At 43.1% G+C, this 22,859-nt stretch overlaps 6 protein-coding genes across 6 annotated transcripts; 2 read left to right on the top strand and 4 right to left on the bottom strand.

Moving 5' to 3' along the window:
- Window positions 1–1,316: 1,316 nt before the first annotated feature.
- Window positions 1,317–1,984, bottom strand: JR316_0009571 (uncharacterized protein; the record flags this gene model as incomplete). Its single annotated transcript, XM_047895271.1, has 2 exons — window positions 1,317–1,756; window positions 1,810–1,984. 2 exons carry the CDS (start codon window positions 1,982–1,984, stop codon window positions 1,317–1,319), a joined length of 615 nt encoding a protein of 204 aa, XP_047744990.1.
- A 301-nt stretch (window positions 1,985–2,285) lies between these two features.
- Window positions 2,286–3,599, bottom strand: JR316_0009570 (Ribonucleoside-diphosphate reductase small chain; the record flags this gene model as incomplete). Its single annotated transcript, XM_047895270.1, has 6 exons — window positions 2,286–2,432; window positions 2,481–2,602; window positions 2,662–3,059; window positions 3,121–3,356; window positions 3,431–3,537; window positions 3,587–3,599. 6 exons carry the CDS (start codon window positions 3,597–3,599, stop codon window positions 2,286–2,288), a joined length of 1,023 nt encoding a protein of 340 aa, XP_047744989.1.
- A 3,818-nt stretch (window positions 3,600–7,417) lies between these two features.
- On the top strand, window positions 7,418–9,036 carry JR316_0009569 (uncharacterized protein; the record flags this gene model as incomplete). The annotated part of the gene is made up of 3 exons (XM_047895269.1): window positions 7,418–7,537; window positions 7,775–8,975; window positions 9,017–9,036. The coding sequence occupies 3 exons, from the start codon at window positions 7,418–7,420 to the stop codon at window positions 9,034–9,036; spliced, it is 1,341 nt and encodes a 446-aa protein (XP_047744988.1).
- Window positions 9,037–11,313: 2,277 nt separating this feature from the next.
- JR316_0009568 (Short-chain dehydrogenase) lies at window positions 11,314–12,615 on the bottom strand (the record flags this gene model as incomplete). The annotated part of the gene is made up of 8 exons (XM_047895268.1): window positions 11,314–11,324; window positions 11,558–11,654; window positions 11,714–11,766; window positions 11,823–11,843; window positions 11,895–11,942; window positions 11,994–12,200; window positions 12,254–12,299; window positions 12,352–12,615. 8 exons carry the CDS (start codon window positions 12,613–12,615, stop codon window positions 11,314–11,316), a joined length of 747 nt encoding a protein of 248 aa, XP_047744987.1.
- Window positions 12,616–13,415: 800 nt separating this feature from the next.
- Window positions 13,416–15,676, top strand: JR316_0009567 (Cytochrome P450 monooxygenase 91; the record flags this gene model as incomplete). The annotated part of the gene is made up of 13 exons (XM_047895267.1): window positions 13,416–13,548; window positions 13,604–13,704; window positions 13,763–13,854; window positions 13,910–14,051; window positions 14,102–14,268; window positions 14,323–14,558; window positions 14,611–14,677; window positions 14,730–14,930; window positions 14,984–15,013; window positions 15,064–15,300; window positions 15,355–15,387; window positions 15,439–15,467; window positions 15,519–15,676. 13 exons carry the CDS (start codon window positions 13,416–13,418, stop codon window positions 15,674–15,676), a joined length of 1,626 nt encoding a protein of 541 aa, XP_047744986.1.
- A 2,443-nt stretch (window positions 15,677–18,119) lies between these two features.
- JR316_0009566 (Caffeine resistance protein 5) lies at window positions 18,120–20,193 on the bottom strand (the record flags this gene model as incomplete). Its single annotated transcript, XM_047895266.1, has 9 exons — window positions 18,120–18,270; window positions 18,328–18,444; window positions 18,497–18,563; window positions 18,618–18,857; window positions 18,911–19,246; window positions 19,300–19,361; window positions 19,411–19,707; window positions 19,758–19,841; window positions 19,892–20,193. 9 exons carry the CDS (start codon window positions 20,191–20,193, stop codon window positions 18,120–18,122), a joined length of 1,656 nt encoding a protein of 551 aa, XP_047744985.1.
- Window positions 20,194–22,859: the final 2,666 nt, after the last annotated feature.

The raw sequence follows: 22,859 nt of genomic DNA, 5'->3' as shown, positions 1-22,859 counted from the left end.
TTTATTGCAGGATTACTTAGATGGATTTTGACCGGATTTTAAGTGTCTGGAAATCTAGTATCCTCCTAGAATTATTTTAACACTGACTGCCAAGAGTTGATGCACTGACACATGCACTGACCGCCAAGCATTTGCACTGACTGTGCACTGACATGCACTGACGGTGCACTTACATGCACTGACGATGCACTCACATGCACTGACGGTGCACTCACATGCACTGACATAAACTGACTTTCAGTAATGGTGCACTGACGATGCACTGACATTATTTTTACCTTATAATCATGTTATCTTTTATTTCAAACGAAGAACACAATGGTAGGTAGGTAGACTGGTATGAATTACCTCTGGTCCATCAACTGTCCCAAAGACCTGCTCAACTAGGATGCACCGATGGGACTTTCTAGTTCCCTTTCCCTTTTAGCTGTGTCATAGGGACGTCCTCCCTACTAAAAAACCGCACCCAAGCTAAGGCCAATATTTCAAAGCATTGTTGCGCCTGCAGCCAAGTATGATCCCAAATCATTGTCAAACAAGCATATTGGATCATTTATACACAGGGATACTCTGAGGCGTCTATCTAATGATTCCAGCATAATTCATTCATTTTCCAACATCTATGCTTGATTTAGTACACCGGATCATTACTTGAAAATGTAGAAAATATATGTCTACTTCTATATCTTGTTATTTAGCCATGTCTGGCCCATAAATTCCGAGACTGTATGTTTTAATCCTCCCTAAGTTAACTTTCTCACGGCCCACGACTTTCAATCTAACAAGTAAAAACTTTGCCACCACACGATGAACTAACCAACGCACTAACATAACCCAGGACGCACTGACACACCCTGACCAATTTATAGATGATTTGAAACATGCACTGACACTGCACTGACATCACTGCAGTTTACACTGACATTGCTGTGGTATGCACTGACATGCACTGACCGCACTGACATTGCACTGACATTTTCCAGTGCCCGTCCGCGATGTACCTACGAGCAAGCGAATGGCGATTAGAGGAATACACGTACAGAAGACACGCAGAAGAAGATATACACACAATACATACCATGGATGATAAGAACGGTTACACATGAAGTGCACGCTGGGAAGATCGAGCTGGTCGATGTAACTGGAGCACCTTGTCATAGAACACCCGAGACTCTTCTGTGTTTGTCAATTCAGCAAATTGCTTTATCCTGTCAACGATCTCCAGACGATACGATTTCGTGAGAGCTTGATCCTACGAAAGGAAAAACAACGAACAGATTAAATAGAAAGGGAAACTTACATTCTGAATTTCACTCCTACTTTCCTTGATCGTCTTGATCAACCATTGCTTCATTAAACCGACACTCGCCACTCCATTTCGACTCAAAACTTGTAAGACTCCCAAGGAGAATCAATTGCACGTCGTCGATATGCTCCAGGATGTCCTTCAAACCAGTTTGATGTCGGTTAAGCAGCTCCGGCGTCGAGGTCAAGAACCTCAGAACAAGCGAGTATAGATGAGGACAGGCCTTTCCTTGGTACATGAGATGCTCGATAACCTCCTGCAACGCGTCGGGTGTGTTGCCTTCTTTGTCTTTGTCCATCCAAAAGCGTAGAACATCTTCATACATACCATCTTCTCCTAGAGTAACACGAGTCCGCCAGTGAAGCGGTATAGAAAAGCACAGCGATACCAAGATACCCATTGAGGTACATACCCTAATCCAAGCATGAGAAAGTCTGTACAACCTACAGTCTACATGAAATTTTAATGTCTATCATAATCACAAGAAAACAGAGGCAGCGTACAAACGCTGATTAATGTAAACGACAAAATATTCTGCTTCACGTCTTTCTTCGGCTGCTCCATCACAGCCGTGTTCTGCACCAGAGACGGTGCGTGGAAGTCGAACGAGAAGAGCTCGTTTTCAGGTGCTTTGGGCTGTGCCGCCTGCGCCTGCGCGGGCGCGGGGTGGGAGTACATTAGTCACAGCATAATAAGTGGACATTGGTTGGGTGGATAGTCACAGTAATATGAACTGATAGATTGCCACGCGCTTGGAGTTTTCCGAGATTGATACTGGGCATACAGTCTAAAGAGCGCAAAATCACCACAGACGGATAATTGGAATGAAACAGTATTCACCTTCCCATCCAGAACTCTATGACAAGGGTTTAATTTCAACAGGAAGTTGTATTATTCCACGGTGTCTAGGATTTACCCTTCAGTAGCGGGTACATAGATATTACATCAACAAAAAGTATGAATAAACCATATAACATGTTCAAGAAAGGTCAAGGAGATGATTACCGAACTGTCCGTCTAAAATAGCGTCTTCCATAGTTGGGGGGATATACGCCAGCGCCATCTCCTCGAGAAAAAAACCAGCTTTCAGTTCCCCAGGGACGATAGGGATAAGATCATCGATCCCCTAAAAACTCGTCAACTGAATCCCAAATTCAGACGAACAATGTCATACTTTGTTACATGTACCGTACAATTGCTTGTACCCAAGAGACACCAGAAGGGCGTCTGCTTTGCATTCCACGTACCGATTCAGGTCGTCTAATGGAATGTCTATCTCGGAAAGGTCCAGCAAATCTATAATATTCAGCATGCTAATCAGACACGGACCATTAAAAAACAAACCATTATCATACCACTGCCGAATTTTTTTTCGATTTTAACAATGGTCCCGACGAATTCGTTGACAAAACTGGTTAACGGACGCCTTTTCAAATGATAAAAAAGCAGCGAGACAAAGTCTACATGACATTCCCTGTCATTGAAGATCCGGGTGTAAGTAGATACCATAGTTGGGAGGTAATCTTTGCCAGAAAACCATTGTAGAAGCCGGGACAGAGAAATACCAAATATTCCTTGAATGAATATAAAAACGAGCAACCTCTCAGAGAAAGGATACACGGAAGATCTCGTCCAAATATTCATAAATTTTTCCTTTGGACGCAAGAGTTCCCATTCATCGACGCAATCGTCCATTCGAATTCCTGTGAGACCGTGCGTAATCTTGGCCATCGCCTCCTGGTGGACGTTTTCACTGTTAGAACGTTGTTAATCGAATCCTGAGATAAATCCATGTATAAAAAATTCACACCCACTTGACCGACTGGAAACTGAAATAGCAATGTGCTTCTGGGACTGTAATTTCTTTGGAGATTATATCCAATAGTCGCTTATGTATCCCATGAGAAGCAATAGAAAGTTTGAAAAAGAAGATGCCACCGCATCGTTGTTGGAATGACAGACACTCAGTCCAATCCTTAGAGTCACGTGATAAACCAGCACAACGTGCTTCCCATAACGTCGTCACAGCATGCAAGTATGCTTTCCAAATCTGAACAGGGCAGTTCCAAGGCAATTCAAACAAAGTTAGTCCCGAAGGAAAAAATGTTACATTAACAACAACACCTTAATGTACCGAATGGGAAAGAGAACAAAACGCCGCGAATCCTTAGCGAGTAGTCGCTCCTGCGCATCAAGAATAAGAATTCGAGCGGGAGAGAACCTATGAATCTCTATCATAACATTACAAACACAACAAACCGCGACATTTGAGGCGCTCACCAAGATTCGCCATAACAATGGAGCTGTGAACTTGCGCACACTGACTCTGTCTGACGACCTGACCTTAAATCTACGTCGCGGTTTACACATAAAGAGACTCAGAATGCAATACACCGTCACTTACAACACGAGCTAAGACTTGCATACATCATCACGTAAACATAAGCACGTACACTTCCTCCCACGATGGGTAAAAGTGCTGGCTAGTTAGCGTGATAGTTGCTATTACTCATATGATCTGACAACCAAACAAAATAACAACACACGGCGGACAAAGTGTTGCTTACTTGGTGTTACGTGAGCAGTTCGTGACTGGACCCAATTAAACACAAGCTAAGTGACAGTAATACTTGCATACGTCATCACGTAAACATAAACACGTACACTTCCTCCCACGATGGGTAAAAGTGCTGACTAGTTAGCGTGATAGTTGCTATTACTCATATGATCTGACAACCAAACAAAATAACAACACACGGCGGACAAAGTGTCGCCTACTTGGTGTTACATGAACAGTTCGTGACTGGACCCAATTAAAGAATCATTGAACGAATTTCAGTAACAGTACCAGATACCATACACAGACAAAACTCTATATAAACGAGTACACCCTATTTAAATAAGACAAAAGACCAGAACAGATAAAATCAACACCAACGCCCCGACAGACCCATTTCCAGATATATTGAAGAATGGTGAGCGCTTACAAAAACTTATAGTAGAACTATCTGTCAAATTACACAACGCAGACCACTTATATTAACACACAAAACACGGTATCGTCGTTGAAAGCGTCGACTCTGCAACGCGGTAAGTAATCGTTTTACCTATGGGAATTATCGCTGATGAAAAATTCGATTCGTCACCTTGTATCCAATTCAAATCTGGTTAAACTTGAAACTTGATATTAAATGAATTTAAATTGACACGGATTAATTCCGATTTCACGCGTTGGACGAAATTTCAGATATCGATATCTACAGGTACAAACCCGAATATAGCCGTCCATATGTAGAAAAGCTTAAAGTGTTACGTTTCAACGAATATTACAAGTTCACCACAATATGGCTTTATCATGATGACGCTATAAAACACATAAATGACACTACAAATCTCGTATTCACTGTCAGTATCTCTGTACTGATGTTCTGGTTCAGATATTTTACTATGAATGACATGAAAGCCATAGCCGATTCCCATGGCATACAATTTTCCCGTTTAACTAAACCCAAACTATTCGCTAAGATATTTGAACACCAATGCAGTAGCAAATGCAGTAACTTGATATATGTTTTCAAATGCATGGCAAGACCACGTCAACATATATTCAGTATTTTCGAAGAACGGTGTGGCAATTTCGATTTTGAAAGACGAACTGTTGCCAAAGAAAATTTGAACAACCCACCACAAGACAATCCTGGTATAGACTGCGCGGATACGATTACAGAATCACAGCAACCCAATCGAGTTAAAGCGGTCCCCATCGACGAAGATCATCTTAAACCTATCGGGAAAGATGAAAAATTAAAAATTATACGGGAATGGAAACAAGAAATGTCTACGGACAGACTGTCCAATGTAGTATGCGCGGCATGCGCTTTGAGGTTTTTCAAGCGCGATTGTATATGGGTAAACCCAGACAATACCAAGCTGAATCTACTACAAAATCCACACTTGCCAGATTCAATTTTACCTAAGACTTATGATATCAAGATTTACAGAAAGGCCATACTGCATTATAAAGGCATGGAATACCGTGATCGTATTGGCAAGCTATGTCTCTGTCCAAAATGTGACAAAGCACTAGCGGCCTTCACTATGCCTAAATTTGCTTTGTGTAACTGGATGTATTATGGAATTGAAAGTTTACCAGAAACCGTGAAGACGGCGATAGAACATTCAACTATCTTCGACAGGATGTTATGTTCGCGAGCACGGTCCAGTGTAATCACGTGCAGATTGAACCACACCACACAAACAGAAGACAAAGACGACAACGAAAATACGTTGAGTCGAGCTAGGAAAGGTATAAGAGGAAACGTTCTAGTATCACCGCTAGACGTGATACGCATGAACAATGTTATACCACCTGCGTCTGACACGATAAGGGACACAATGTGTGCTATATTCATCGGTAAAGATCTACCTAACCGTAAGACCATTCACAGATATAAACCTACCTTAGTCCGAAGATCGAGGGTAAAGACAATAATACACTTTCTATTAACCGAAAATCCAGAATACTCTGCGAGCACCGAGTACAGCGAAGAGAATATGAGACTTTTGTTTGACAACGACAAAGACGAGGGTATACCACACGCCGTACATATAGGCGCTATGACCGATAACGACGCCATCAGCTCAGCCGTCGCAGATTATACATGTCGAAATGTGGATGAAAATTCAAAGGACGAATTATACAATGAATTACTGATGGAAAATGTAGGATATACATCTGGAGACAACTCACCACAGGCATTCCTGACTATGAAATCAACTGCTTTGGAGAGATGTCTCACTGGGAAACCATTCCTGGCTTCTGGTACAGGATCTAGTATGGTACCTGACTTTCAAAATCCATCGATCTTGACATGGTTATTCCCCCATCTGGACCCTTGGGGTATCGGAGGGTTTTACCATCCCGGACGAAAGATTAAAATAAGCATGGAGGAACAACTCAAACATCTTCTTTTAGTAGACGACAGCCCGTTTGCGAAAGACCCAGAATTCGCGTTTATTTTCTATAACATATGTCGGAAGGCACTAGTGTCCCAGAGTCTACGTTTCTCGGTATCCCAATCGTCACACAAGAAAATAGCTAACGAACTGTTAAATATCGATTTAGACATGTTAAGTCACTTAACCAAAGAATGTGAGAAAAATCCGTATTACAAACCAACAGAAACAAAAGAAAAAGAAGCTTTTAGACTACTGTCTTCGATCAGACTGGTATCAAAACACGTACCCGGGAGCGATGGCTACAAACTAACTCTACGTAACCAAATCAGGGCATTGATTAATAATAAAGGAACACCAACACTATTCATCACTATCAACCCGTCTGACGTGGACAACCCTATCGTACGTCTGTTAGCGGGTGAGGATATTTCATTGGAAAGTATCGAACGAGGAGAGGACTGGACGAAATGGAGAAGATCACTCTTTGCAGCACGGAACCCTTCAGGATGTGCACGTTTTTTTGACCTAATGATAAACAACTTCATTAACGTCATATTACGATACGGGCGCGAGGAAAATGGTTTATACGGCAAATGTACAGCGTACTACGGTACTGTCGAGGCACAAGGTAAAGGAACATTACATTGCCACATGCTGATTTGGTTGCACGGGCACTTATCTCCCCAGAAACTACGCGATGAAATGACCCGATCAATACATTATCAAACAAGAGTGTTCATGTGGATCGAATCTATAATTCAATGTGAATTTCCAAACTCAGTAGGATCCGAACAACAGACTAACGATTACCCCCGACGAATACTATCTACTGAAACAGGTGATCCTCATCCAGGTGTAATACAATCACCTTCCCCACAAAATTATACCGATATAAACCAATTTTGGCTCGAGTTCGACTTCTTCCTGGAGCGAATCTTACATCAGTACGCATGGCACGAGCACCAAGCAACGTGCTGGAAATACCTTGAACGAGGTCAATCCAAATCAGACAATAATTGCAGAATGGGTATAAATGGGCAGACCTTGGAAAAGACTACATTAGACGAAATAACAAAAGAGATACTACTCCGCAGACACCATCCAAGATTAGCGCAACACACTGATATAGTATCATTCTTATTGCAGTGCAACATGGACATTAAATTCGTAGGGTCAGGAGATGCAGCAAAAGCGTTCTTGTACTATGTTACTGATTATATAACAAAGGCATCTCTACCAGTTCATGCAGGTATGGCCGCGTTGTCGTATGCTGTAAGTAAAGCGTACAGCAAAATGTCCGCAAATCAATCAGAAATATCAGACAATCAAACAGTGGGTGCCATCATAACAGCTGTTAATAGTATGATGGGCAGACAGGAAATATCACAACCACAAGTAATGAGCTATCTAGTAGGCGGAGGCGACCACTACACATCTCACAAATTTGCTATACTCAAATGGCACAGTATAAGAAGGTTTTGCATGTCTCATCACACTAAATCCAATCAGACGCCCAACAACAGCACATTAGACGACGTAAGCAATACCAACGAACAAGAAAACGAAGAGTCAGTTGAGTTAAATATGGGTGACAGAGACATAACGGCGTCCAACCAACGACTGGACTATTGTTTAAGACCAGCGAACGACAAATTCATAGATTTGTGTTTGTATGACTTTGTAGCATGGGGTATCAAACAACGGTATACCAAAGAAATGTTACACATTGAAACAGCAGTACGTCCAGGATCATTCTTAAACGACGAGCACCCTGAGTATTTCACCCATTATATGACAATCAGAAGAAAAAGTTGTATACCAATTATACTAGGCCCTTCTATTCCGAATCCATTGAAGTCTGATCAACTAAAAGATGACTGGGCAAGGGACATGTTACTCCTCTTCAAACCGTGGAGGGATATATCAGATTTAAAGACCCCATCAGAAACATGGACAGACGCATTTCATAACTACGAGATATCAATGAAACTAGAACACACGCGCATCATACAGAACATGCAAGCTTTGACAGAATGTAGCGAGGCCCGCGACGCACACAGGCAGCGCAGACGTGGAAAAACATCCGAGGATGTAGTGTCCGATGAAGTACAGGATATAATATTAACAGACACGGAAGGTAATACAGACACCCTCAACCCTAACGATGTATACTCTCCAGATCCCTTCCAATGCATTGAAAACCCCAACGAAGACTTTACAACAAACTTACACGACTCCATAGATAACATAGGAGAGGAAACTTCAAGATTTCTAGACATGTGTCTCCCACTGGATACAACGGAAACTGCTGTGGACACGGAATATCAAAAATCAGTTCCAGTAAACCAACAAACTCTAACATCACATGAAGTGGATGATCTGTTAGCAAGCCATCGCGCCATCATGAAATCAAAAAGAAAACGTGCAATGCTACATGAACCCGACACAGACGACATAACTACGCCACCCAAACGATATCGCAATGGGAACTATGCACCTATTGCCAAGCAAGCTATACTCCAGGATTTGTATGATTTAAGTCATAATTACAATTCAATAACAGACACTGACACCATGAACAACATCGCAGAAGAAATGGGACTTTTAAATAACCCAGAACAGCTAAAGGCGTTCCGAATCATCGGTAACCATATCATAACCGACAACAAGGAACAGTTGCTGATTCATATTGCAGGCGTTGGCGGTACAGGTAAATCCCATTTGATAAAATGTCTGATTATGTTATTCGAGCGCTTGCATCGCAGGAATGAGTTATTATTAGGAGCACCGACCGGAATAGCGGCAGTGCTGATCGGAGGACAAACACTACACTCACTGATAGTATCTCATGCAAATCAGTCACAAGCAAAACCCAATAAACTTAAACTAATTCAAATTTGGAAATACATAAAAACTTTAATAATAGACGAGACCTCAATGATAAGCGCAAAATTCCTCAGTGAAATCTCTATCAGAATTAGGCAAGGGAAAGGAGATGACGTCGTTAACAGCAATAAACCATTCGGAGGAATTAATGTAATATTTATGGGCGACTGCGCACAACTAAAACCCCCTCTACAAAAGCCATTATATGCAAATGAATTGGTGAAGAACCCGTCTTTTGCAGAAGCTCGGAACGTGTCAGGACCATCACAACTAAATGGCGCATTTCTATGGAGACAAGTAAAAACAGTGATACAACTAGTCAAAAACGAAAGACACGCAAGAGACATAAAGTATGCCCTTTTTCTTGATAGACTAAGATTGGGCCTCTGCAGAAGTAATATTAACAATATTAAAAGTGACAATGAACAGTCAGATTACCATTATATATATAACAGACTTATCCAGAAACAGGCTTCTAATCCAAAAACACTAGCATTGTTCAGAGATGCACCTATCATTGTAGGCAACAAGGCCGTACGAGACATCCTGAATGCCAAGCTAATCAAGTACCATTCAACAAAAGCAAATATATCACCACATATATACTATTCACGAGATGAGAGACACAAAAAAAGGATTACAGGTGAGTTCCAACAGATATTATGGAGACTACCTTCAACAAAAACAAACGACGCCCTTGGAAAACTACCTCTTTTCATTGGAATGAAAGTAATGATAACAGAAAACATTGCATTCGATGATAAAATAGTCAATGGCACTGAGGGTATAGTCACAGACATAAAATATGAAGTGGACGAGAAATACCGTCGATACTGCAAAGCTGTGTATGTACACGTCAAAGGTTGTGGAATACAAGTAGACGGGCTAGAAAAAGATGTTGTTCCAATTTTCCCTTCTTCGACTTCAATAGATGTTAAATACCAAAAGCATATCAAATTGTTTGACAGCTTTACACGGAAACAAGTCCCACTAATACCAGCGTATGCGTACACAGACTATAAAGGACAAGGTCGCACACTTGATAGGGTAATTGTTGATTTATTAACGGCAAGAGGTCAAGGTGCATATGTAATGCTCTCCAGAGTAAAATCCATATCTGGATTACTAGTTCTACGATGGTTCCCTGAGAATAAAATATACAATCGGTTACCTGAAGAACTGCGCAACGAGTTAAACAGACTGGACAACATAGCGAAGTCCGACGTCGAACAATCTAGACCAATCTAGACCGAACGAGACCACCTATTTCCTTTTATAGAAAAATGCTACCACCCTAAACCTGGACTTAAAGAGTCCAGGCAAAGAGGAGATGTCTGATTGAAACATAATATTATGACACATGCAGGAGCTAATATAAATTTCTCAATAGAACTTGTTTATAATATTACGGGGGGAAATACATAGAATTTATCATACAGGGTATTACACTCAGTAGTAGTACGTAGAGTAAGACTCAAAGGTGGTGCAAAAAGTTCATTCAATAATCAATGTTGATATGAATCTGCGGTAGGATATGTGTTGCTTATCCTACTGCTAATTATATGTTTCTACGCCATGTGTCGGATATAGATGCTTAACGCAGGATTGTCGTCTACGGATTTTAGATGTATAACAAAGACAGGGACATGATTTTCATGCCATAGAGAATTGAAGATTTTCAGAGCAATACGCGTCGGCAATTGAAGGCGATTCTGTCAAGATCCAATACACGGTAAGCGAGTCTGAACTCGGTGCCTAAGTTTGCTTCCTGACGTCACAAATTTTCTGGCAAATATTGGGTAGATGCTTGTCAACAATACATTCTACAGCAGGATAGAAATGAAGTCTGAAAATACTCCCAGATCCCAAATTGTTGACATCTCCCGTTACATGTTATATGTATACCTTCGTTCATGGAATCGTGAGGTTAGATTAAGCGCTATTATCGCAAGCGCCCGTCTCGGCTTTACCCCTGATCAAGATCCGTCAGATGTCAAGGTATTCACGTGATTATCAACTTGACGCTCGGGCCATGCACGAATTCAGTAACGAAACAACACCCATTCCAGCCTCTTCATCCCATCCTTTGCAATGCGTCTAAGTTCTTCATCCAAGAAGGTTTGTCTATGCCACAATATGAAGCGATTAAAAGTGTCTGATAATTAACCGGTTTCTAATACAAAGTACAGTTTATGATAGTGCGATTTAAACTAGGACCGTTGAACACCTAAAGCAAAACAGCGCTACCTTCTCAGTCGAAGAACTTGCCTCCATCAATGTTAATCTAATAAACAGATGCACTGGTCAGTCAGCGATACAACAATAGTTTCCGGGATGCTTACAGTTTGTCCTAAAACAAAAAGGCGTTAATTCGAAGTACCGATAGAAGCAAAACATAATGCGTACCGGTGATATGATGAGATCCTTTCGAAGCAAGGAATGAGACCAGATCTGCGATGTACTCGGGTTGACCGTGATATCCAACGGCAGAAAGTTGGCTTTGCTAAAGTGAGTTCAATGTTGAATAAGATCTTTCAAGGTTTATGGTAAGGTGTCACTTACTCCTGCGTAGAAGGCGTCCCTGGGAGCACCAACGCTCGAAACAAAGTTGTCGACTGGAATCAATCTGAATCAGATCGAGAGTATTGCATGAGAATGCCAATCTACGTACCCATTGGGGTCTCCACGGTGCCTGGCCACAATCTTATCAGCAACGGTAATTGCAGGCAGAACGTTTACGTACTTGGTGCGTAGCTGTTCACTGTAATTTTGTGGGCTCCCCATTCTAGTGCTGAATAAAGTTTTAGGTTGTCGCTCAAAATCTTCACATAAATCTCTTTACCTGCAGACTGAGTGAGACCTCGAACAGCGAATTTCGATGCGCTGTAATGGCCAAGATTCGCGATTCCCTGCTTTGATGCAGAGGATGCAGCACCGATGATTCGTCCGCCACGGCCTTGTTTGATCATTTGCTTTGCGGCATGACGGTAGCACAGGAAGGTTCCTCGGGCGTTGATGTTGAAGATCCTATCCCATTCAGAAACGGGTACTGTGCTACATTAGCGCCAAATCCACGCCCTTCAAAATGCACGAGACACATACAATCTACCAATGGAGTGGGGAAAAGAATCCCAGCGTTTGCAACCATCTAAAAATATGTTATAAACTTAGGTAGAGCATTGACTGGGGAATGAACTTACCACATCCAGCCCTCCAAGTGCGGAGACGGTCTTTTCAACGAGGGCGATAACATCAGCCTCAGAAGAAATATCGCCGACTACAGCAAGTGATTTTCTCCCTTTGGCCTCAACTGCTGCTTTGACAGAGTCAAGTTCAGAAGATTTGGAAGGAATATCGTTGACCACAACGTCGAGGCCGTCCTCTGCTAGCCTGAGGGCGATCGACTTGCCAATTCCTTGGGCAGCGCCAGTAACGATTGCAACGCGTGCGACTTCAGCAGACATGGTAACAGATAAGATGGAAAGGTATCTTTGAGGTCGTTTGGGGAAAGTTTTGGGTTTCAAAGCCTAGATATCCGATAGCCTTAAAGGCAGCACACTCATTCTCGAAATATCGACCCAAACGGTATTTACAAATCTACCGTTGGAGGCATCTATTGCACACACTCCGGAAACTTCCAAATTGGAAGTGCGCTCCATTGGAGATTGGTTCAAGAAACATTGCGGGCACCCGGCTCCTTCACATTGAAGAAAGCAGGTTATATTTGATGCTTTTAGTGACAAATATTTCGAGTCCATATGTTGTCCAGACGCCGCCAAAATCGAATCGATGACATAACAGCGTCTACAGTAATTTTGTTTCCCAAACATATGGTAGAAAATGGATCGAATCAGAGTAAGTTACCTGGAGCCAGCACCAAAATGACAAATATTAGCATGAAATGAACTCTGGAACATCGTGGGAAAAAGTGATTGACGTTCCTTTAGCTGGCAATCTGGTTCATCTCGGTTTTACTTCTATTCTATATCTTCCCGATGACAATCGGGCGCAATCTTTCGTGGACAACGGCGGTTACGCTTTGTTCAAATGTTATGGAGCCCCGAAGATCGCCGACTTCAAAGGATCAACATAGTCAGAGTTAGCGATAGGAAGGCCGAGAGTTAATGTTGCTTGCGGAATTGGGCTACAGGTACGTAGTAAAACCCAAAGTATGCAGGTCTTTTTCTCAGGAATTTCCTATTAGTCTCACTACATTAGCGATTGAGGACACCTCCTCTTTCTCACCCCCTTGTCAACCTTCAGTATGGCATCATCAATATCTGGCAACGGCGGTGCTTTACTTCTAGCAAGCATCTGTCTTGGAGGTATCTGGCTCTACAGACGCGTATCGACTTTGCGTAACGTCCCAGGGCCACCGTCTTCCAATTTCTTTACCGGTGAGCTCTACGGAAACGACTTTTACTCCATCCACGACAAGCTTACAATTTACAGGCAGTTTGTTGGATCTCATTGCTCCTGCCACGGGACGCGACTGGCAAATCCATGTTAACAATGTTTATGGTGGAGTGGCGAAGTTTGGGACTCTCTTTGGGGTGAGTTGGCTTCTCGTTGAACGTTGGTAATTGATCATTCATTAACGATATGATACAGGGCAGCTCTCTTTTGATTAATGATCCTAGGGCGCTACACCATATCCTTGTGAAAGAGCAGGACGTTTTCGAGGAGTGGGATGCTTTCGCTTCGTACGTTTTTTAAATGGAGAAACCCTTCCTGTCTAACCGATATTGTCTTTTGAAGTACGAATGGACTGCTATTTGGACCAGGTCTTGTGGCCACTACAGGAGCGCAACACAAAAAGCAGCGTAAAATGCTGACGCCAGCTTTCTCCGTCAAATATCTCCGAGGAATGACACCTATGTTTGTTAACATTGCTAGAGAGGTCAGTATTTTTGTAGTAGAATATCGAACTTGTTACTATTGTGATTACAGCTCGAGACACACATTTCGTCTCTCGTTAAAGGCAGCGCCCGTGAAGTTGATGTCACAGCCTGGCTTAACAGATTTGCCCTCGAGGCCATCGGAAGAGGCGGGATGGGGCATTCATTTGGCAGTATGGCCAAAGCCACAGAATTCTCAGACGCGACAAAGGAACTTGCGTACGCACTACTTTTCTCATCTTAAATAAGCGTTGATTCTCATGCACTTCCTAGGGCCACTGTTTCCGTCATGGTACCAGGTGCTCCTTTCACTCCCTTCTTCAAATACCTTGGACCTCGTCAGCTTCGTCGATTTGTTCTGCGTTTAATTCCCTGGTCCCTCCTTCAGCGTTTAGTGGACATTGTGAACATTATGGACAACGAAGCTCAAAAGATTCTGAAAGAACAAGAGAAGGATATCGATGCTGGTGTTGACGACAAGGACGGAAAAGATATAATGGGTATTCTTTGTGAGCCACAGTTCGATTCGTTTCGCTATTCTTTTCTAATTCAAACACTTAGTAAGGGCAAATCGGTCGAGTGATGAATCTGAGCGTATGTCGGAAGATGAACTCGTTGGTCAAATATCGTACGTTATTCATCAAGTATGTTCCCTTATATTAGCTTAGCATCATGTGAAGGACTCTCGTTTTCACCGCCATGGACACCACTTCCGGAGCTATTGCCCGCACTCTTCATTTATTGGCACAACATCCCGAAGTGCAAACCAAGCTGCGGGCAGAGATTACTGAGGCATATCACGGCCAAGATGAGGCTATCGACTTCAGCAATCTCACTGCGCTTCCTTACTTGGATGCTGTGATCAAGGAAACGTTAAGAGTGTACGTTACGGTAGAATATTGTTCAGGACGTTTGAAGACTTACTTTTAATTAGGCACCCTCCCATTCCAACTATTTTCCGACAGTAAGTCGAACATCCGATTTCATAATATCATATTCTCATGCAAAAACTAGAACTATGCAAGATACGGTTGTCCCGCTCCTTCACCCCATCACCGGTGCTGATGGCACAGTCATGAACGAAGTACATGTCGAGAAGGGCACTGATATTTTCATCAACATCATCGGTGCAAATCACAACCCAAAGACTTGGGGCGAAGACGCCAGTGAATGGAAGCCTGAGCGTTGGCTTTCCGATCTCCCCGAAAGTGTAACCAAGATTAAGGATTTGGCTGGAGTTTTCGCCCATCAGTATGTTTTTCTTTGTATCATCCATGACGCAAGTTTAACCCTTTATTTGTTCAGAATGACTTTCATTGCTGGGAACCGTGCTTGTATGTGAGTATAGGTGATTCCTGTGATGCACACAATCATTGACGAAAACTACAGTGGATTTAACTTCGCTCAACTTGAAATGAGTAAGATCACCGAACGCTCTAAGAAATTACACATACTGATGTATTGAACAGGAGTTGTTCTGGCCATTCTGCTCCAATCCCTCGAATTCAGCATACCCAAGGACAAAGAGATCGGTTGGAACGTTGGCCTCTTGATGACACCCGTTGTCAAAGGTTCCAACTCCATCCATGCCCAGCTCCCTCTCATCGTTAAGAAGGTCAATGCCTAACTAGGACCTATAATTGGGCCTTTAGAATAGACGGGCCTCTCGAAGGATGATGGGATTCAATTTTTACCTAGCAAGCATATTATCATCACTAGTTATTATTTTGTATAGTCGGTTTCACCATTCAATGTACCATGTTTCTTTTCTTTTGGTCGTTGACCACCAGTGAGTGATCAGAGGTTAAGCTTTAAGTCCGATGGTAGCGAAAAACAAGTAATCAGAGTTTCACTCTTAAACACCAGCAGCATAAGTTAAGAGAAACTGGGGCTTATTAGAGATGCCTGGAAGCTGTCACCGCGGTAGTTCTCCTTTGAAGATCGATGCATAATGATAAACTATCGACGCGTCCGCGTCATGAATACATGATGGGTTACATTGACATTTTAGGGGTGCGGATCACATGATCGCGTTATTAAATGAACCGTGGGAAGGGCAAAACTGACGCGTGGCACAGCGACAATTCTTTTTTTTTGTAATCTATTTATTATCGTGCACCAAGCAATCGATGTGCTAAGACGCACGGGTGAGCCTTCCTCACCTTTCTACACTAGGGTGTCTACTATGTACCAAGTATCGGGGTTTCAATGTCTATCTAGAGGATCAGCTGTAGGTGACAGTGACAATTCGGTTGTTTTTTTCTTCGATTGGATGGCACAGAAAAGGAGGGGTAATTTTCTATCCTCGCTTAATAATACTATTGGCAAAGTGCGCAATGTATCAGGCTATTTTTACAGTACTTCGGGTGATTTGAACAGTGGTTTGCCCGAGGTGCCTTTTAACTTGAGTTTACGCAGGGAGTGTATACTAGAAATATTTCTACACAACATTTATTTAGGTTGCGAGAGCTCTAAGTTTGTGTCAATTTTACGTTTTTTAAAGTACAAAATGGAGGTGTGATTGAAACTAACTTAAAAAGTCTCTCGTTTCCCCTTGCCCCTTGAATAAACCTGACATATGAAATTAATCCATCTCTGTAGTTGTATACAACGCTTGATATCATTCTGTGGTATCATAGACAGGAACCCATGACTGTATGGTCTGAATGGAAGTATGTATAGTTGGAAAAGACCTACAAGTTGAGTGTAAGTTTTACAGCATTCGGTGTTCGACCTATGGGAAATGGACCGATTTATTTGAATAATATCTGTACATATTGAGTAAAATACATAATGTCCGTCATCGCTTTCTCTTTTACTTTTGAAATAAAGTTACTTCATGCTTCTAGAGTTCTCTTTGTGGTTGTGCATTTGGCGGGTTCTTCAAAAAATCTATAAATAAAGTCTGGCCGGCGCCTAACAGTCCACAAGATCAAAACGACGGTGACAGTCCAAAAAATTTTCAAAATTCTAGCAAAAAGGTCTACAAAATTGCCTCCTTTCTCAAGATCTTTAAGATCTTAAGAACGATGTGCCATGATCATCGCCGGAATGTTGCAAATGGAAGAGATGTTTCAACTGAAGATTGAGGGTTACTTATGCTATGAATTTATTAACCGGGCTTCGTTGCAAGCAATCACTTGCAAAAATCAAGATCTTCAGGAATAAAGATATTGGAGACGATTTTCCATTGATCCTCTCGCATCGTTGCATGTAGCACAGAACCAGCTACTCCGGTCCCGTCGCCCTTACTGATCGCGGAGTCGAGTAATGGCTTGGTCATCTGAGTTTAAAGTGACTTAGAAACACCATCTTCACCGTCCTAACTGCACTGTATTCTGCACATAAACATAATCTACGTTTAGTTAGAACAGTCTTGTGAATACCCCTTACTCCATGCCAAGAGATTATAAGTCGGATTGTGCATTTAGGACGGTGAAGAATGGTGTTTTAAATCCCCTTATTCGAAAACACAATCCTTAGATGGACTACTTGATGCAGTTTTATTGGCACAGCCGCTACTACATACAGATAGTACCTTTATGAGGATAACCCTGTATTTAAAACAGTAGGGAGGTGCGGGCGCGCACAGATGATTACTATTCTACAACCTGACGGCTTTGTAATTTTTGGGCAAAACTATGTTCTTGCAATCGACGTTAAGAGTCAAATGTCCCAACCGGCCTCTTCCAATCTCCTCCGGAAAAATCAGAACAACAATCATGTAGTGATTATAAGCTGCTTGGACAAAGAGTCGTATTTTAATTGACACACAGAGTTAATTCAATTAGAGGTCTCAAACGGTCTCTGTGGCTCACAACGTTTAACACACAAAAGCATTACGCCTGGCAGGGTATGAGTGCACATAGCAGGTCTCAATGAAAGGCACAATGCGTGAATGAATCGAATCCAAAATGCAGTGATATTTTCGTGAATCGTTCGTACAATGAGAAAGTACTAATTAATATGGATGTAGAACATTGAAGATCCTCTCTATAGTATCGTGAAAAAACAGCGTGAGGTAAAAACGGCAAGGGCAAGGTATATATATATGTATAGGGATGGCGAAACTAGAAGTTGGCGTATTTCGATTTGGCTCTGATCTCAGCGCCGTACCTCCATAGGTACCACAGACCAGGCCAGAATGCGATGGTGATGCCTGCGAGAAGCGAGCAACCGCCGCCAACACCGAGTGAGGTGTAAAGTTCCCGTCCAAAGAGGCTGAGAATAAAAGATTTAGAATGCAAAGAGAACGATAGGTTGTATAGAAATACTCACGGGAACGCTCCACCAAGGACAGCCCTGAACAAGCCATTGCCTGCCAGGATAGACGCCGCATATCGAGGATATGACATAGGGAGGTACACGACAGCACCCTGGAAAATGAGAAGAAGACTGGAATTTATGTCAGTGTTTTATTCAGTGAACGACGGGCATTTACACATACCCAGGCAAGAAGAGGGCGGCACCGATTGTAGGAGCCATCCAGTGAATACTTTCACGAGCAGTCCATCCTATATCAGTTGTTTAGTATACGGACAGGCCTTGCATAGTCGGTGAACACATACCGAAGATGAACAGCGCGACGGGACCGAAAGGCGCCGCAAAGAGAGCAATTGTGAGACGGGACTCAGGGATAATTGCACCAGTGCGAAGGAAAGTAGCTTCGATGACCTTCTTGTTGTAGATCAAATAGCAAATACCAGTGAGGATAGCCGTGACGAGAAGCCCGAGGAAAGGAAGAGCAGATGCACCAAGGCTGAAGTGGTATATGTCAATGTAGACAACCGGGAAGGCCTCGAACCACACTAAGTAACCTTGTTAGTGACAGTAGCGCATATCAATGGCAGTAAAAACTCACAGTAGAAGATAGCGTATCCGAGTGAGATATAGAGGTTCAGGTACAGAACGACAGGCTCGGTCATGAGCTGGAATGGCCTGAGAAGAGACTCGTACAGGACTTGGGAGCTCTTCAGGTGGGACTGCCTGACTTCACCCTCGCTGTAGAGTTCCTGGTTTCCAGTTCGTGCCCTGATGCGCCTGGCACGGCGAAGGAGAATGGTCTCGGCATTGGTCTCAGGGTACCAGAAGATAAGGAGAATGAGAGTGAAGCCAACTAGCCACAGAAGCTCGTAAAGTGGCCACTTCCATCCCTTTACAGCAGCAGCGTATCCACCCATGATCGGTCCAACAAGAGCTTTGGAAGTATCAGTATGGGTGTTAAATCCAGACAGTGAAGAATAAACTCACGTCCGCAAAGCGCAGTAACACTCCAAAGTATCATGGCATTGGGAAGTTTGATGAAGTGGAACCTGAATCGAAGTTAAAAGAGAAAGTATATCCAGGAATCAAATCACATACATGTCCTGGATAGTAGCACCTCCACTGGCAAGTGCGGGGGAGCCGAAGAATCCAGCGAAGAAACGCATGGCGAGCAAAGTGTGAATGTTGTTGGCGTAGAGTGTGGGGACTTGGAGAGCGGTGTAGATGATCAGGGTGACGATGTAAATTTCCCTTCTGCCGACGGAAGGAATCTCGGAAATGGGACTAAGGAACATGGGCCCAATACCGTAGGCAATGACGTATAATGACAATCCAGCCGTTGCGGTTGTCTGACTGCAGTTGAAAACCTCCATGATGTCGGGGATGGATGCGGTGCTGATAATTCATAAGCGCCGGTATAGCAAAGACAGAAAAAGAATGCTCACTAGATGGCGGAACCCAGATATATACTGGTAGTCAAAAGACAAGTCATGGCGACAACAGCGCAACGCTTGAACAATGACCAGTTCCTACATTTGTTGTTAATTCGAGTCCGTCTATTAGACAAGCGAAAACGTACATTGGATTTTCCTGGTCATTTTCATCGTACCATCCAACAACAGGCTTGTCGGAAACAGGTTCGGTTGGAGCAGGCCCCTTCTCAAGCTCCCCAGAATTTCTCGAGGTCGGAGTATTCGAACCAGCAGATTCGACAGCAACTTTGTCCCTGTTTTTCACGTCAGAGTCACGACTGTGCGATTTGGGTCGAAGATTGGCTGGAAGTTGCCACTCTGGACGCTGGTCAGGGAATGGGAACAGCCGTCCATTGGTGGCGTAGTTGATGAGAGCCCCAACGGTTGAGTCTCTGAAGATGTCCGACATGACGAGGAAGCGACTAGGAAGATACTGAAAGGAAATCCTCGAGTGGCCTAAGAGGCATTCTGCACTCTCGGGGTCGTATTTAAACAACGATCTCCCGTTCAAGATGGGGATAGAGACATTATTATCTCCACGACGTGCCAAGGTTGGAACGGACAATCCATCGGGTCCCTCTGTCACGGAATCAAGGACAAGTCGAAAATAGAGTTAGAGCTTCGTTAGGACGAAAGATTATGTTTTCGAGTCAACTTTTGGGATCGAAAAAATATGATCTGATTTGGCCCAACAAGCTCTATATATGGGCTGAAAGTGATCATCATTTGTATCAAAATATCTCCGAGAAGGGTAATGTCTAGGTAATATACTGGCACAAATAGCTCTGGCAGTAAATTTTCGTACGAACATTCTCTGGAGGACTTCGGTTACATTTGACTCCAACCCTCGCTAATCTTGATGTGGTCGAATATCAATGGAAGTACTTGCACTCTTTCCGTGGCCAACGGCAGAAGCTGACAGCATAATCAATTTGGACTACAACAATCATTCGACGATCAAGCTATTCAGTGGCGACATTACGAATAATTTGTCAGTTGCCCCTCCCTTTCATGGCTTTTTGACCAGATTTTTTCCTCTTGTTCCATCTATTAGTTTTCTCGTATCCACTTGAAATCCAGGCCATCTCAATTCAAGTAAAAAAGTCTGGCACATGAATACGACTATTGCAGAGCGTACCTCTTTTTAGTCTTACCCGGAGCGTGGATACTTTGAGGATGGAGGCTCCGCTTAGAGTACTCCGCTATGTTAGGCGAGTAGGGCTAACAATGTCCGCGGAGCAGGTTAGAGGGCGCGCCTGGGTTCTGACTGTGACTTCGAGGAATGTTAGTTGCCTTCTTGGGCAAGTCTTACGTTGGGCTGAGTCCCTTTGACGCCGCCATCCCAACTACGCCTCCCGTACCACCAACATTACGACGTATCTGCCTAACATTCAGTCTAGGCGGCGCAATGCCTCATGTGTCGTCAGCCTGTATACATGCTAGCAACCCAATCACCTGCAAGAAATCTATACAATACTACTCTAAATGACTTGTATTTTGACAATGTGTGTCGTTCCATGGGTCCTATTATTTCCGAATGTGATGCAGACCATTTCCGAGGTAAGCACTTTCGGCTTTCTGAATTTTCTTTGTTTGAGGCACTGAACGATTTTTTATTCCTAAGAACCACCGGTGCTTCCATACCAATATTTCTAGTAATTGAGAATGCCCTGTTGGAATCACAACCGAGACTCTACAGTGAGCGCTACAGGTATCAACTTGGCTCGACCTCGAGTGAACCCGACTGGTCCGGCTTTGGGGCTCTCGGCGGGGCGAGTGATTTATGTGACAATCGCCGAAAACCATCCCATTTACTGCCTTTGAGGTCATTTACAGTGCACTTGAGTGTGTAATCAGTGTCCGTATTTTTCAAGGAACACCGAACCCCTTTATTTAATCTGAAGGGCAGTTATTCAATTGCATCTGTAATCTATTACGAAATGTACGAGAGCTCACTTCAAATTCAATGTCATCTGATTTTCGTAAACGCTGTCCAACATCGACGCTTGCTCACTAGAACAGCAGCCAGAAGATGAGTCCATGTCCTGACCATAACATATATCCATGTGTACATGATAGAAACGACCATAAGACGGTTTCCTCATAATTTCGACAAACACCCATTCCTGTTTTGGAGTTGTTCATGACAATCATGACGTCTCGCGTAGGATGTTATCAAGAGGCAAACAGGGCGCTGCTGTGCTCTTTGGCACATGGACATAAGTACTCGTGTTCTCCCTCATGTAGAAAGAGAATTCACTCAAGTAACTAAGGAAGGCGGGTACAGGTATGTAGTTTCGATTGGGACGCATAAACCAAGCAATGTCGTGGAAATTAGCTGGAAACATGTGCTGCATTAAGCAGGGTAAAGCACGATGACCAGTTTCTAGGCTTCTGAACGTAATATTCCGTTTTCAAGGGCACAAACCTTCAGAACTCTGAACTGGTCATCAACCGTGCGGTCGCGACAAAGGCTCGATCTAAAAATAGCCTAGAAGTACCGTCTCTGCAGAACCTTGACTTGGCTTACTTCTTAATATCCTCTTGACATGGCCTAGATGTAAGAAGAGTCACGATAATGAATTAATGACAGATAGATGCCAGAGAAACATCCCATGAGCCATAGAAGTCCTGCTTTGTCGATCTTGCTCAGTTCTTCTATGACGAAATGGTCGCGGCTGATAAAACGAAGGAGTGCAAAGTGGGATTCTTCGCTTGGACATAAGATTGGCAATGTCCGAAGACTATTTCGATTACCTGATGGGGACAAGTATAGAACGGATGATCCACCAACGAGAAGAAAACGGGATGCCACGTTTCCTATCCGCTCGGAGGGAAGAAAGCCAGAGATGGATCAGAGTCGACATTTGGATAATCATAAATAGGACAAGGGGTCCACTCCGCTGTTGAACGTACTCTGATTTTGAGCATTTATAGATTGAAGATTAGTTGCATGTTGAGCTATACTTGATACATGTAGCGATCAGCCCCTGCAGTAATAGGCCATCTTCTCTTCGCCATCACAAACATTTTGATGTGCATTTGGCGTTGAAAAGTCTGGAGTATTCGGAGCAA

This window comes from Psilocybe cubensis, chromosome 9, assembly GCF_017499595.1.
Source record: "Psilocybe cubensis strain MGC-MH-2018 chromosome 9, whole genome shotgun sequence".
NCBI lineage: Eukaryota > Fungi > Basidiomycota > Agaricomycetes > Agaricales > Agrocybaceae > Psilocybe > Psilocybe cubensis.
Note: the sequence above shows the minus strand (reverse complement) of the source record. Positions and strands in the feature narration are given on the sequence as shown.